General features: G+C 33.2%; 1 protein-coding gene across 20 annotated transcripts in view; it reads right to left on the bottom strand.

Moving 5' to 3' along the window:
- The window catches only part of LMO7 (LIM domain 7), a 252,717-nt gene that overhangs the window by 7,351 nt on the left and 229,808 nt on the right, over positions 1-15,558 (bottom strand). For all 20 annotated transcript variants that reach the window (XM_074191825.1, XM_074191831.1, XM_074191824.1 and 17 more), the window contains 6 exons: positions 14,836-14,928; positions 13,898-14,343; positions 11,358-11,423; positions 9,303-9,352; positions 6,993-7,206; positions 4,984-5,274 (listed from right to left, as the gene is read on the bottom strand). In XM_074191825.1, coding sequence (XP_074047926.1) covers positions 4,984-5,274; positions 6,993-7,206; positions 9,303-9,352; positions 11,358-11,423; positions 13,898-14,343; positions 14,836-14,928 — 1,160 coding nt within the window. The remainder of the gene's footprint in view (positions 1-4,983; positions 5,275-6,992; positions 7,207-9,302; positions 9,353-11,357; positions 11,424-13,897; positions 14,344-14,835; positions 14,929-15,558) is intronic.

The following is a 15,558-nucleotide window of genomic DNA, read 5'->3' as shown; positions in this document are numbered from 1 at the left end:
TTTGTCAAAACCCTTTATCTCATTTCTATTCATTAATGCCCTTTCCCAATCTCTCGCCCTTCCACCATCAAAATCAGAAAGAACACATCTAAATGCAATATGATTTCTAAGACGCTGATAAAAATTCACTCCTGGGGCAGCTAGATGGCGCAGTGGATAGAGCACCAGCCCTGGAGTCAGGAGTACCTGAGTTCAAATCCTACCTCAGACACTTAGTAATTACCTAATTGTGTGGCCTTGGGCAAGCCACTTAACCCCATTGCCTTGCAAAAACTAAAAAAAAAAAAAAAAAAAAATTCACTTATGTGTAAAGTGCTATTTCAACCAGACTTTTGCAATGAAATGGAATTTAATCATGCTCTTTTCTCTTAGCTATGAAATGAAAACTTTTCCCTTGAAAGGCAATGTAGCAAAACAGAAAGAGTGCTTAGTTTGAATCCCCAAAACTGGGTTGCATACCAGTTCCAAAACTTACAATTTGTTTGACATAGGCAAGTTATTTACATTCTCTGAATTTCAGCTTCCTTGCCCTACCTCACTGAGATTTTACATTATGTTCAACCTTGTAGCACTGTTTAAAACTGAGTTCTTATTAGCCCAGTTCCCCCTAAACATCCATTTATTCTCTCTCTGTCTCTCTCTCTCTCTCTCTCTCTCTCTCTCTCTCTCTCTCTCTCTCTCTCTCTCTCCCTCCCTCCCTCCCTCCCTCCCTCCCTCCGTGTGTACTCCATGTGTATGTATTCTTAGTTTTCAGACTAATTCACTGTCTTTTGCTAGAACATCTTCTTGTTCTTGTCCTCTAATGTCTATGATTGTCCAAGATTGTTTCTTCTATCTTCTTTTCTTTTAACTACATAAATATCCTTAAACTATAGCAAAATCAGACTAATCAATTCCTCAAACACATTCTGGACTTTGCTGCCTCCATGTCTTTTTTCTCATTGTTCCCCTTTAACTCAAGAATTCTTAATCTTGGCTTTAAAATATGGATGTACAAAATATGTAAAATATACATACATATTTAAAATGTCAATATAATTGGTTTCCTTTGTAATTGTACATATTTTTATCTATTGAATTTAAAAACATTGCTCTATTAAGGATTCCATTTGCCTCAACAAGACTGGCAAAAAAAAGTTCATGAAACATAAAAAGGTTAAGAATCTCCCCTTATCTGGAATACCCTTCTTCCCAAATCTCCATCAATCCCTAATTCCATGTGTTAAAATCCACTCATCTTTCAAGAAGGGTCCAACTAAAATACTCCCATCTCCTAAAACACTTAAATACCATAGGTGTCTGTTATTTAATGTGATTAATATATATTTATTGACTGATTTATCAAAGTCCTTCCTAGATCAACCTGCTTACAATAATCACACCTGCATCAAAAAAACTTGTTAGTTACAATTGGTTAAACCACATTATACTTTTTTATTATAGTTACTTGTACAAATTATTAATGAATCTTTTATAGGTATGGGCTACCAATTTCTCATGTTAACAGCAGAACCCATGCCCATCAAGCCAAAAAATATTGTCCTCCCCTCACCCTTCCTTTAAACTCCTATTTAGATCTATACATCATATTTGGCACTCATTTATGGCAATGCCTAGTACTAAATAGGAAAGTCTGTACTATCTGGCACCCCTGAGGAGTGAGTTGGTTTGAATGGTCAAAGTTTAGAAGAACCAAAAGTTTACTTTTCTGAATACGAATACATTTTATTTTAAACATTTTGAGTGGAAAAAAAGTTTAATACCAATATATCAAGGACATAAGATTTCACTATTCTTTCTGACAAGTCCAGCATTCTATCTAGAGCAACATATTGCTCCTCTGAGCTTGTATAGTTCAACAGACTCCAATGCACTTGAAATTCAGGAATAATTGGGTTCAAATCTTCACTGGGCCATTAGCTTGCATGATTATGGTCAAGATTCTTCACCTTGGGACTGCTAGGTGGTGCAGTAGATAGATCACCAGCCCTGGAGTCAGGAGAACCTCAGTTCAAATAAGGCCTCAGACACTTAATAATTATCTATCTGTGTCACCTTGGGCAAGTCACTTAACCCCATGGCCTTAAATATATAGAATTTTTTTTAAAAAAAAGATCCTTCACCTTACTGAACCTTGGTTATTTCATCAGTAAAATGAAGATTATACTATCAGAACTTTACTCACAAAGTCATAATTAGGATTCCATGAGATTACACATAGATACAGTACAAGAGTATAATAAAAATTAACAAGCAATCCTAGGCAATTCTGGATCATCATCGTGAACATCAATTATCCTAGTGTGCCAGAGCACAATGATGACCTCAGGGCCACTCTGAGCTATAAACTGACACACAAACTTGTCCTTTGCTGTCATACTTCTTAAAATTTCTGTCTTTTTGTTATGATTCTGTCACTTCCACTGCCAGTGGATCTCTGTTTACTTCCAAATAATTTGTTTCTTCTAATCTACTTTAGGAATGGGGGGACAAACTAGAGAAGTGAAGAGGGGTGTGTAAGTAAAGGGAGTTCAGTTGTTCAGTTGTTTTCAGTCAAGTCTGACAAAGATGCTGGATGTTTTACCATATCTTCTCCAGTTCATTTTACAGATTAGGAAAATGAAATAAACAATGTTAGGTGACTTGCTCAGGGTCATATAGTTACAGAGTGTCTGAGACCAGATTTGAATTCAGGAAGTCCTGATCTGACATCCTATCCATTGAGCCACTTGGCTGACCAAGGGAAGGTAGCTTTCAGATATGGAAAATTGCAAGCATTTTCAGATGAGGTTACCATTTTGTTGGTTTTTCTTAATTGTTTTATATTTTGTTATAAACTATCTCTCACTTAAGGGTGGTAATATATAAATGTCTGTAAGGCAAAAACAAAGCAGATCAAAAAAAACACAATAAACGAACAAAAAAGAAGCCAGAAAACCAACTTTTTTAGAACTTTAAGTAGAAATCGGTGCCTGTACGAGAACTTTTACTCTGAATAAAGTCTTGGCACATAAACTTCATGACATCTATTTGCACTCTGTTCAGAAATATCCTTTGCTTACTACTCATTTCTATTCTAGAGAGCTGATGGGTTCTGGATTGTTAATGTGTAATATTACATGTACACATGTTGCCTCCCCAGATAAACCTGTAAGCTACCTCAAGGACATAGACCATGTTACTTTTTTATTTTTTTTAAATTCTTGGATATTCCTGCTATGTTGATTAAGGATAGAGTTATAAGGTGACAGAAACTGAGCATGTGATTTTGTTGATACAGAGAACTCCTGATAAAGAACTTCTGTCCTCAAAATGTACAGAATGTCTTCTTTTCTGCAATGTAGAGTCCTCTTTTGTTGTTGTCATAGAGATTAGATATCCTTCCTCACCCAGTCTTGAAGAGCAAATGGCCATTCACAGACATGATTCCAATAGTGATCAATACATATAGTTAAAGAATAAACAGGAAGCTTAACTTGCCTCATTTTTCTAATCTGAGAAGGTTCACCCCTTCTTTGGCAATGTAAGAACCCTCTTCTCCCAGAGATTCCCCAAATTGGTGCCATACTTAGCTTACCCATCTCAGGGGTTGTATTCCTGTTACAGCTCAGAACTAAAGTGATCAACTATCCTTACACAGCAGGGTCTTCACCACTATGTACCCAGAGCACTAAGTAGATAAGAGACTTATCTAGGCTCACATAGCCAGTATGGGTAGTAGAATGTAGTACTTCCCGGTTCCAAAGTCATCTTTCCAAAGACTTTGATTTATGGCTTCTAATTTATAGTCACTATGAATAAATGCTAGAGACCTGGGTCAGGAAAAGTCTGGAGAATAGAAATACCTCTGGATTTTCATCACAGATTTTTTTCAAAATCCAGAGTTCATACCACCCTGATACCATGTTAGGCATATAGGCAGGTCCCTTTGACTATTTTCTTTACCTAAAAATAATTCAGGTCAGCCCCTCACCCCCCTAGTCCTAATAACCTTCACCTAATTCCATTCATCCCCTCCCTTTGACTCAGATTATCAAAATAAACATTATGCATTTTTGATTATATATATATATACACTATTGTTTTAGTTAATGTTTAATGTTTTACCCTAATCTAACTACTCTTATCTGATATCCTAGAAGGCAAGACTGTGCCTTAGATAGAATTCCAACTTCTAGTTACTTAAGTTTCAGCCAAAGACAGTCACTAGAATGCACCCTTCTCAGGATTCAAGTTAATACTGTAAAAGCAGCTTTTATCCTCTCTTGTCTTCACTTTTCTTTGAGCCATGGTCTTTCTTGGTATCTACCTCATTAGATAACATAAGTTCTAGACTTGTAATAGTACAACTCATATATAAATATATAGTCTACAAGTGTTAATTTATACACAAGTAACAAGATATCAACAAACTTGAGAAAGCAAATAGAATAGTCAATCATTCTTTAAGAGTAAAAGAAAAACTAAATCTGAGCTATCCATATGGCATATTATTATTTATTAAAAATTTGAATTGGCTTGGAAATAGTCTGCAGCATATACTTATAATTAAATATTGTCCTCATACCTTTCCTCTAAAAATGATCTTAAATAAATATGTAATTTTAAAAACAGATTTTACCCATAAAATGAAAATATATTCATGAACTTCTACAGATCATGAAGATATACAGACTAGTCACAAACATTATCAAGAGAGACATGGGCAATAAGTTGGAAGTTTAAAATTTCTACAGTGATTTCACAAGAAATCTATAAATGCCATAAATGTATTCTGAAATGAATAAAGAAAATCTTCAATGACAGTTTGGATACCAGTAAAAAATAAAAAAAATTAACATAACGCAAGAGTGATCACTTTTTCCCTTTTCTCAGGGGAAATTGTGGGCATGAAATTATGTTTCCATTTTAAGATTTTTTTAAAAAGTTTTTCTTTATTGCAACAGAAGGAAAATAGTTAATAGAAACATCCATGCAACATACCTGTTCCGTTGCTGCATCCCTGACTGAGAAATAGAAGGGGATTGTGTTCGAGGTGCTGGGGAAGGTGCTGATGATAAAGATCCAGTTCGTACAGAACCAACAGAAGAAGGTACCAAACTGGAAGATGGATTTCGCATGTAAGCACGATTAGATGTAGACACTATTTGTGGAGGTGGACGACTGAAGTCTTGCACAGATGAAGAGGTATGAAACCCTGTGGATTGATTCATCCAAGGAGCATGTCTCCATGAATTTGATCTGGGAGAGTCGAGATTATCTAGAGATTCACCTCTAAAACACAAACAAGAGAAATCTGCTAATATACTTAATTTTAAAATGAAGTGATAATTTCAAAAGTCACAATTCATTGGCACTTCAAAAATTTTAGTTTATATGATAATTTATAAATAATAAGTATGTAATAAGTAAAGAATATGACAGTTCTGTTATATTTTCAGTTGTATCTGACTCCTCAGAACTCAGGTTGGTGTTTTCTTGACAAACATACTAAAGTGTTTTAGCACTTCCTACTCAAGCTTATTTTCCAGATGAGGGAACTAAGGCAAATAGTGTTAAATGACTTGTCCAGGATAACAGTTCTAGTAAATGACCAAGGCTGGATTGAAACTCAGGAAGGAGTAGTCTTTCTATCTAAAATTTTAAATTTGGCATTCTATTCACTGTACCTCCTAGTCTACACAGATAAGTAAAATTTATTTTATCATCATACTAAAAAGATTTTAAAATTTTAATTAAATTTTAATGAGCTATCATTTCTGTTATAATTGATTCCTCTAAATATTTAAAAATAACAGAATGCCAAGTGAAAAGGATTAGATTAATATTAGAGAACATGGAAGAAAACAACCTATTTTTTCCAATAAAATATGAATATATGTCCTTAAATATCTTTTCCAGTATGCTACCCTAGGAAAATCAAATATACAAAAATTCCAAACATATAAAACAGAAGAATAAGGAGGTTCATATAACAGGACAATTTGCTACAAGCTTCATTTAATAATAATTACACTAACTTAATTTACAGAAGTACTGAACTCTGTTGATACCTCTAAACTGTAGAAAGATTTATCTATATCCATTATTTTTATAAACAACATTAATTCTAAACATGATTATTAAAACAGTCATCAAAAAACCTAAAATGAAATAGCTAGGACATTTGAGCAGAGTCAAGTGTATCCAATTAAGTCAAATCTTTAACATTTTAATGAAGTTGCCTTCATTAAGGTTTTTTAATGTTTAAAATATATATTCATAACATGGATTCATCACCATAAAAGTGAAGTTAACAAATTAATAACTAACTCATTACCAATAAACAAACACACAATGAACCAAATGCAATAGAATCTAAACCAAAACATCATTTTAGAGCCTATAGAAAAACAGCCAATGCATGTTTCAAGGATTCACAGCCATCATAATTATCATTTGGAGGGGAAAGAAAGAGGAAGAGAAGGAAAAAAGAAGGAAAAAAAGAAAGTGGAAGAAGAAAAGAATTTATATAATGCTCTGAGTTTTGTAAACTCTTTTACAAATATTATCTCATTTTCTCCTCACAACAACCTCTTTGAGGTGAGTATTATTTTTAATTACACTTTCCATCATTTTTCAGTCATGTCTGACTGACTTTGGGTTTTTTTAGCAAAGATACTGGAGTGGTTTACCATTTCCTTTTCCAGTTCAATTTATGGATAAGGAAACTGAGGCAGACAGGGTTAAGTGACTTACCCAAGGTCACACAGTTAAGTAAGATTTGAATTCCTGTCTCCCTAACTCAAGGTTTAGTACTCTATCCACTGATTCATCCAACTGTATCCATTCAATTACAAAGATAGCTCAAGAAACAAAGCTAAGTTATCATTGAGCTCCTTCATAGCTCAGTGGTTTGGAAACCAATTGAACCACTTGGAAACCACTTGGAAACTGCTTGGAAGTTGTATAATGTAAAAGTAAAGTAGTGAGAGTAACAGCACAGCTCTCACCTTCTCATGACGCCAGGCAGGCAGATGGGCTCCTTGGTGACACTGGAACTCCGTTGTCTGATCCAGCTGTTGTCATTGTGGAGGGAAGTCTTCTTCCTCATTTCCTGAAGGATCTGTTGTCTTTCTATTTCAGCTTCTGACGTGATCGGCTCTTTTCGAGAAGTTTTCTGTGAATAGCCCACATTCCCCATCCGGTCCAAATATTTGTTACTCCCTAGATTGAAAAGGTATCAAGAATGTCAGAAATATAGATGGGGTAAAGATAAAAAGCCATAAAATTTAAGGTGCCAAATGAAAGGTAATTTGCATATTTTAAAATTAGTTCTGACATAGGATGCTAGAGGGAAAGGACAAAATTTATTTTATGGCTGCAGTGAAGCAGAACATGGTACTATGCAGGACATGCAAGAAAGGAAATTAACTCAATTGCCAAAGATCTAGTAAATTCCTATTTTGACTTTGGTCATCTTAAAATTGTATTGTGCAAAATAGTCTTTTACCAGGTAATGCTTCCTGTACCAATCAACAAAAACAAAAAGACCAGAAATCATTCACAAATACAGGGTATTTAATAGTTTAAAAACTGCTTTCCTCAAAACAACTTCATGAACTTGGTAATCTGAGTAAAACTATCTGATTTTAAAGATAAAGAAACAAGACTCCAGAGGCTGAATGACTTGGTAGAAGTCAGAAAGCTAATATAAGTCAGAACTTGAAGTTGGGGTTTAGACTGAATTCTGTGCCCCTTTTTATCATATTATTCTCCCTCTACAAAGACCAACACACTGTGTTATACCTTGACCTGAAAATGTAGTCCCAGTACTCAAAGAAGTTTTCAATCTGGTTATGAGACAAGATAAATACTAAGTATATCCAAATCAAACCTACATCACTCAGTATAAATTACTAAGGTGAGTCAAGTACAGCAACAAAACCTGACCAAGCTATAGAGGAAAAAAAAAACAGGTTTACTGATGGGACAGTTGTTTTGTCCATTAGATGAGAACCTAGATAATAGTACAGGAATCTAATTATTCCCTTGTAAATGTTTCAGGTTTCCTTATTGCACAGATGAAATCATCTACATATAGCCTTGTTGTGAGATATAATTACGATTGGTTCATCACTGTTTCTGATAAGTTGAAATTCATTAGGTTGGATTATTAATATTTGAAATGAGTGTAATATAAACATTTTCAAGCTATATTCTCACTTTTATTAGGCTTAGAAGTTTCATTAAGAAATTTTCTTCTTTTCATTTCCAGATTTAGTTTTTTTTATCTCTATAGTTTTCCTCTAATTTAGTTCTTGGTTCATCTTCTTGCAAACAATATGAAATACTCTTAATAATTGTTCACAGAATCCTAGCAATACATATCAGATGTAAAAAAAATTACATTTGAAAAATCACCTTATTGCTAGCAGAAATTTAATCCATCAAAAAAACTCAGAAACAATACAACAAAAGTGAAAAAAACACAGGTGACAAGTCAGATGCTTGGGGAAATAGTTTGCTTGTTTAGAAAAGCTGTTGACATTATAAAATGGGGATAATATTTGTGCTACTCAGTTCAATAACTTGTTATAAATAAACCATTTTTGAACAGTAAAATGCTATAAAAATGTGAACCTATATATGTGTATGTGTCTATATTATATTTATACACAGGTATACATATAGATAGGTTTCCATTATTATTGTTCTTATTGCTATCTCTTTTTCTCTTTTTCAATAGGTTTCAAATACAAACAGTTCTGGGAGAAGTAACTATCTTGTTTATTCTATTATATTTAATTTTCAATGGGCTTACAAAGAGGAATAAAATGCCTTTTTGTAACTGAATAAAAAATTTTAGCATGTAACATCCTCTCTAAACTCACCAAAGGCACTTCAATTGCAGACTGGAACTTGATGTACATAGAACATATGACCATGGTAGCCCTCAAGGGGAGGAGAAATATGGAGAAGCATAAACATTTTTTAAAAGAATTTAAGTTTGGGAATCAAAAAACAGAAACCATACTTCTCAAATCTCACTCTTTTTTTTTAGTTAGGTTTTTTTGCAAGGCAAATGGGGTTAAAGTGGCTTGCCCAAGGCCACACAGCTAGGTAATTATTAAGTGTCTGAGCCCAGAATTGAACTCAGGTATTCCTGACTCCATGGCCAGTGCTCTATCCACTGCACCACCTAGCCTATATTAGCTTTGTGACTTCTACCAACTATAACTCTTGATTTAAGTAAAGGTCTTAATCATGATGGTTGGTAGAACAAAATCATTTTCATTTTTAAGCATTTAAAAAAAACTTACCATTTCTACTTGTGGGTTGATCCAATTCAGTAGTAGATCTTGATTTATTCCTAAAATATAAAAAACCAAAATATTTTAAGAGAAGCAGTTCTAATATAAATATGTATATTTATATAAATCTGCCTTTATGATCAAAAGGAAAGATCTATTCATACTTAGGAAGTATATAAAAACTAAATATAAAACATTTTAAACCATTGATCTTTTTATCTTTTTCCAAATGAAGGCTTTAACTAATGAAAGCAGCTCATAAAAGCTATGCAGAGAAGTATTACATAACGAGAAAAACAAATTCATATAGGTACTTCATCTAGGGTATTACAGTGGTTAGTACAATATTTTTATTTTGTATTATACAATTATATTATTATATATTATATTATTAAAATAATGGGAATGACTATTTCCATTACTCATACTTATGAGGTTGATGTAAAGAAACTTTCAATTAAATTCCTACAAAGGGATTTTTCTAATTTCAAATTAAAATTCTTGAAATAAGTTACAACTCCTTCAGGCTAGAAGAGTATATACCATTTGATGATCTGAAGGAGTGATATGATTAAGTGGTATCCTAGAGTCTCAAAATGGTATCCAAGAATCCAAAAAATCAAGAACTTGACTTTACAAAAGGGTGTAGCTTATGAATCTAACCTAGACATGATTTATTCTCCCACTCCAACCATAAGGGCAAGATTATGCCTCTTCAGATATTAAGGTCAATGGAGAAAAATCTGCTATTTTTCACCTTTAAATGATAAAAGTTCAATATTTCTGGCCTTATGAAAACTTGAGGAGAACATCACCCTGTAGATCTGCACCCCCATATATTTGAATAAATAGGTCAGAAAATGAGTCTAAATTATCTTAAGACACTAAATAAATGAAAAAAGTTACATACTATTTGTGGCTCTAGTAGTCAGAAGTTCTTGTTATTAAATCACCTTAGAAATAATAATTACATTACCAGAAACCTGACAAAACTCAAGATTTCCATAGCATGATGTGTCATCACTGCCTGAAGATAAGACATTATGTCAAGATTCCTAATGCTGCCAAGGTAACTGTCTTGGCATTCTAATTAGTTTTTGGTACTGAGTTACATGAGACAGACTTTTATAAATACATCAATTGCTTAAGAAAGGCAATGTTCCTTTTACCAACCTATATATAATCCCATAAAGTAGATGGAGATACAAATATATGTGTGTATATATATATATATATATATATATGTGTGTGTGTGTGTGTGTGTGTGTATGTGTGTATGTGTATATGTGTGTATCTACACATGCAAATAGGTATATAAATAATGTGTTTAAATACATAAACATGTATGAAATATGTCTAAATGTATATAAGTTTGTACAAGTACATGCACGCATACATACAATGCAAGAGGATAAAAATAATAACTCATCAATACATTTTCATAGGCCCAAGATCAATGTACCCCTACTCAATTTTCTCATCTTTATGGCCAGCTCTGTGTCATATTCAATCATGCAACAAAGATTTTGCTACCAGTTTTCATCAAAGGCAAAGAAAACTTATTAAGGCCGAAAGAGATTCAAAACCTAAAGAAGATAACAGCTGTGAAGAATTCATTGAAGCATTGGTCTAAACTAGAATGGCTTATTTGGGGAAAAATTCATAAGTACTATTTTAAGTTAATCAAATGTTTTACAGAAAAAAATTTTAAGTAATAGTTTCCTAAATTCTAGAATTCTTTTTCCAGACCCCAAAATTTGATGTGGTATTTCAAGTCAAACTGTCCTAAATAGATGCCATTGTTGCCTTCTCTGATGTCCAAGTGGGACTTGTATTTATAGGTAACTCCAACATATTACTGACATCAAACCTCTTACTCAAAAATTGAAATAGACTGCTGAGCATTCTGTTTCCTCTCACAAAGGATGATGGGCTGAATTAATTTTGCAAGAAACTGAAACTTTGATTCCAAAAGTCTGGGTTCTTCATACTTGACAGATCAGCTAAAGTCAATTATTAGCTCCTTGGCAAAAAAAAAATTAAATAATTCATTGTTTTACAAACCTGTCACTAGGAAGTAGATTTGTTGACTCATCTCCTCGCTTTGACACTTCAAAGGGATCAACAGGTCTAAAAGATGGAAAATAATTTTTTTAAATTTAAAATATTAAGGTTAAAAGAGTTTTTTCTACATTGGTGAGATAATTAATCCTACAAAAGTATAATATTCCCAATGGCTACTGACTAATAAGTAAAATTTTTAGGATAAAGAATAAAGTATTGGGGGCAGCTAGGTGACGTAGTGGATAAAACACTGGCCCTGGAGTCAGGAGTACCTGGGTTCAAATCCAGTCTCAGACACTTAATAATTACCTAGCTGTGTGGCCTTGAGCAAGCCACTTAACCCCGTTTGCATTGCAAAAAAAAAAAAAAAAAAAGAATAAAGTATTTCAACCATAAAGATACCAAAGGTATTTTTAAAAGCTAAATTCTGTTTTTTTCAGCAGCTTGATTTCAGGTTAGACAAGATCAAAACTGAGGTATTAACAAGAACTTTCAAACAACTTTTATGGGTTTTTTTAGACTTCCTTTCTGAAACTCAGGAGGTAAAAAAATCAAATAGGATCTTTACCCATATAAAAAAGAGTTAAGATGGAGTTGAAACCCTGGCTTTTCTACCCACTATACCCATTGCAAAATTACACTTTTCCCGGCCACCATTCCCTCACCTGTAATATAACATGGTTGGATTAAATGTCCAAGGCCCCTTCCAGCTCTAAATCCAAGGTCCCTAAATTTCAAGTACTTTATTTTTTTGCAGGAAGCTTTTGGGGGGGAGAATTAATCCCATAAAAGGCTTAGAATTACTCAGGAAGAAGCTACTGCAACCTGAGGCATTAAAACTATCATGGAACTTCACATGAAAATATCAAAATGATATTTAAAAACAAGTATTTATATGATATTTAAGGCTTATGATACAAACATTATCTCATTTGATCTTCATATAACCCTAGGAGGGAGGAGCTGCTATTATCCCCATTTTATAAATGAGGAAATTAAGGCAGGCAGAGATCAAGTGATTTTCCCAGTGTTATATATAGCTAGTAAATGTCTGAAGCAGGATTTGAAATTAGGACTTCCCTAGTCTATCCACTGTGTCACCCAGATGCATCAATTCAAATCATTTAATTAATATGAGACAAAAACACAAATATTTGTGCTCCAAAATAAATTCTGATTTCCTGAAAGAACTGTTCATTCAACAAATGATTCCAGTCACTAACATGAGTTCAGATAAGAGATGGAGAAACTAAAGTATTATAGTGGCAGTGGAAATGAAGAAGGGATAGGTATGACACATCTGGGGGACAGAATCGATGAGACTTGAAAACTGCTCAAATGTATTGATTAAAAAGAGAAAAGACAATCAAGGCTAGATGGATGAGAAAAAAGGTTTTAATAAAAATAAGGAAGTTAGGAAGTAGAAAATATTTGGTTTGGGAAGGAACAAAAAGGATAATGATAGTTATATAATAATATTGCCTCTACAATAAAATTTAAATTGTTTTGTTTATAAATCCCTCTTCAACCTGACCCCAACTTATCTTTCCAGTCAAGCTGTCCTTGGTTTTTGTTCCTCACACATGATATTCTCTCATTTTTCTGAGGGTTTAGCTATCCCCCATACCTGGAGATTGTACTTCCTCATTACCAAAGCTTCTGGGTTTTTTTTTTTATTTTGTAATAATTTTTTTTTATTTTGTAATAAAGTTTAGGTACCATTTTCTCCCTAAAGCTCTTCCTGATCCTCCTAACTGCTAGTGTCTCCCAAATTACCTTATGTTTAACAAATATACCTATATATGTATGTATGTATTTTTCAATTTATATTCCCATTATGTGTCTTCCATTAAGATGCAAGAACCTTGAAATTAGACACTGTTTTATTATTTTGTATACTTATTTATCTAGCAAAATGTCTGACAAAATGTGGGTGCTCGATTATTGGTAATAAAATTGATATAATATTGCTTGTCTGCTTATGAGTGGGAGAAGAGCTGGAGAAAGGGAAAGAATTTGGAATTCATTTTTAATGAATGTTAAAAACATTTAAATATGTTTAAAAGAATCAAAAAAAATGATGACAAGTCATTTAACTTTGGAAATGTTGTTTTAGGTGAAAATGGAACATTTGAATAGAGATATCTTCATAACTATATCAAAATAAAGATCTAAAGCTCAGAAGAGAAGTTCACTAGAAATTCCTATTTGTGAATAAATCCTATCATAGAGATGATGGTTGAAACTGTAGATGAGTTTACCACAAAAATTTCACCATGGGAAAAAGCGCAGACAGAGAAGAGAAGAGATGTGAGGACAAAATCTCATCCAGAAATATAAATAAATGAGATGGTATCCTCTTTCTTGATAGAATTCTGGGGCAGCTGTGCAGAATTGTGTTTGAGTCAAAACAAGTCATTTTCAAATTATGTGTTACAGACTATAAACAGGCCTATAATTGTAACCATAAGCTAACAATAGATGTGTCTCATTCAGACAAGTTAGAAAAAATACAAGTGGACTTTGGCATTGAAACCAACCTTTTATATTGATATATCTGCACTGAAGTTTCCTTCTCTTTCTCTGACAGTCGCTTTTGCTCCTCTATCTCAGCCCACCGTTTCTGTTCTTCTATCTCAGCCCACCGTTTCTGCTCCTCTATCTCTGCCCGTCGCCTCTGCTCCTCTATCTCTGCCCGTCGCCTCTGCTCCTCTATTTCTGCCTGTCGTCTCTGCTCCTCTATTTCTGCCTGTCGCTTCTTCTCTGCTTCTTCCTCCAGTTCCTTTATTTTCCTTTCTTTTTCAAGAAGAAGTTGTTCTTCTAATTTTCTTTTTTGTTCTTCATGACGGAATCTTTCTTCTTCCTCTGCTCTGTTTTTTTCCAAGTCTGAAAGATAAATCTCATCTCTCCAATTTGATTCCCAGTTGGCAAGGGTAGGCTCACGTGAGATGAGAGCAGCATTATTTGAGTTGAACACCATCTGTTCCTATATAAAAGGGGAAAAATAAGCACACAGATAGATATGCATGTGTGTCACACAACATACACAGAAGACATACATTTGTTAGCATTTATTTTAGATAGTGTTCATTCTATCCCTGAGCTGGCAACTATTTTTTAAAAACATCAAAAGAAAAACCCTAACATAAAAACACATGGATACTTCAGCTCTATTAAAGAGAGAAGATGGATAATTTTAGATTCTTTTAAAGTAACTTTTTAAAGATGTAGACCTTTCTGCTATTTTTTTTTCTGTACTATCAAAGGACTAAGAAAAAGAAAACCTTAACTATCAAGCAGACTATTGACTGCATACTTACAAAGGAGTTAGAAAAAGAAAACCTTAACTATCAAGCTTTGAAAGAATTAATAAGCAATTCTTTTTGAGAGACTGACCAAATAGAAGTTTCTCTTCCTGAACTTAATTTTATCAGTGAAAGGAAAGGAGAGAAAAGAAGAAGGCACATGCCAATGCTACCTCATTTAAATACTTTGAGTTCTCTTTCTCGGCTTCTTGTTGAGCCCTCTGCCACTCTTCCCTCAGTTTTTCCTGTTCACGTTGATACTTTTCCTATCAAGAAAAGCAGAAAGTTATTTGTCAAAGAAAAAATGGTTTTGTTCTTAAATTAGTGGCTTTTCAAGTTAGTAGTGGTTGCTAGCAACCCTAAATTTTTACATGTAATGTTTCATTTGGTAGAGAATTTTTCCTTTGTAAATTTAATCTATCACACATTTAACCGAGTGATATCAAATATCCTGAGTTCCAATAAAATAGAAAATGAGGTGCTACTCAGATTTTTTTTACTTTGCTATAAATTCATTAAAATTATCTACCTAAATAATCACAAGAGAACTTTGCAAGACAATGTAATAAAGACAATAAGCATTTCTTGGACATTGGAAGAACAAGCAAAACTTAAGGATAGACTTATTTTGTTTTGTGTGTGTGTGTATATATATATATATATATATATATATATATATATATATATAATATAATCTCTTCTGAATAAACTTTATGGAGAACATCACATATTACAACCAAAAAAAGTTAAACTGCCTAAAACCTTCTCAATATAATAAGGGTACCTCTCTTAGAAATATAGAGGTCAATAAACATTCAATTACTATATCTATGCAGACATATTTCCATATCTCTATATTTATTTCTAGTATATCTCATAAGTTCTATCATATCACC

This window comes from Macrotis lagotis, chromosome 6 (assembly GCF_037893015.1).
Source record: "Macrotis lagotis isolate mMagLag1 chromosome 6, bilby.v1.9.chrom.fasta, whole genome shotgun sequence".
Taxonomy (NCBI): domain Eukaryota; kingdom Metazoa; phylum Chordata; class Mammalia; order Peramelemorphia; family Peramelidae; genus Macrotis; species Macrotis lagotis.
This window is presented reverse-complemented; position numbering and strand designations above follow the sequence as displayed.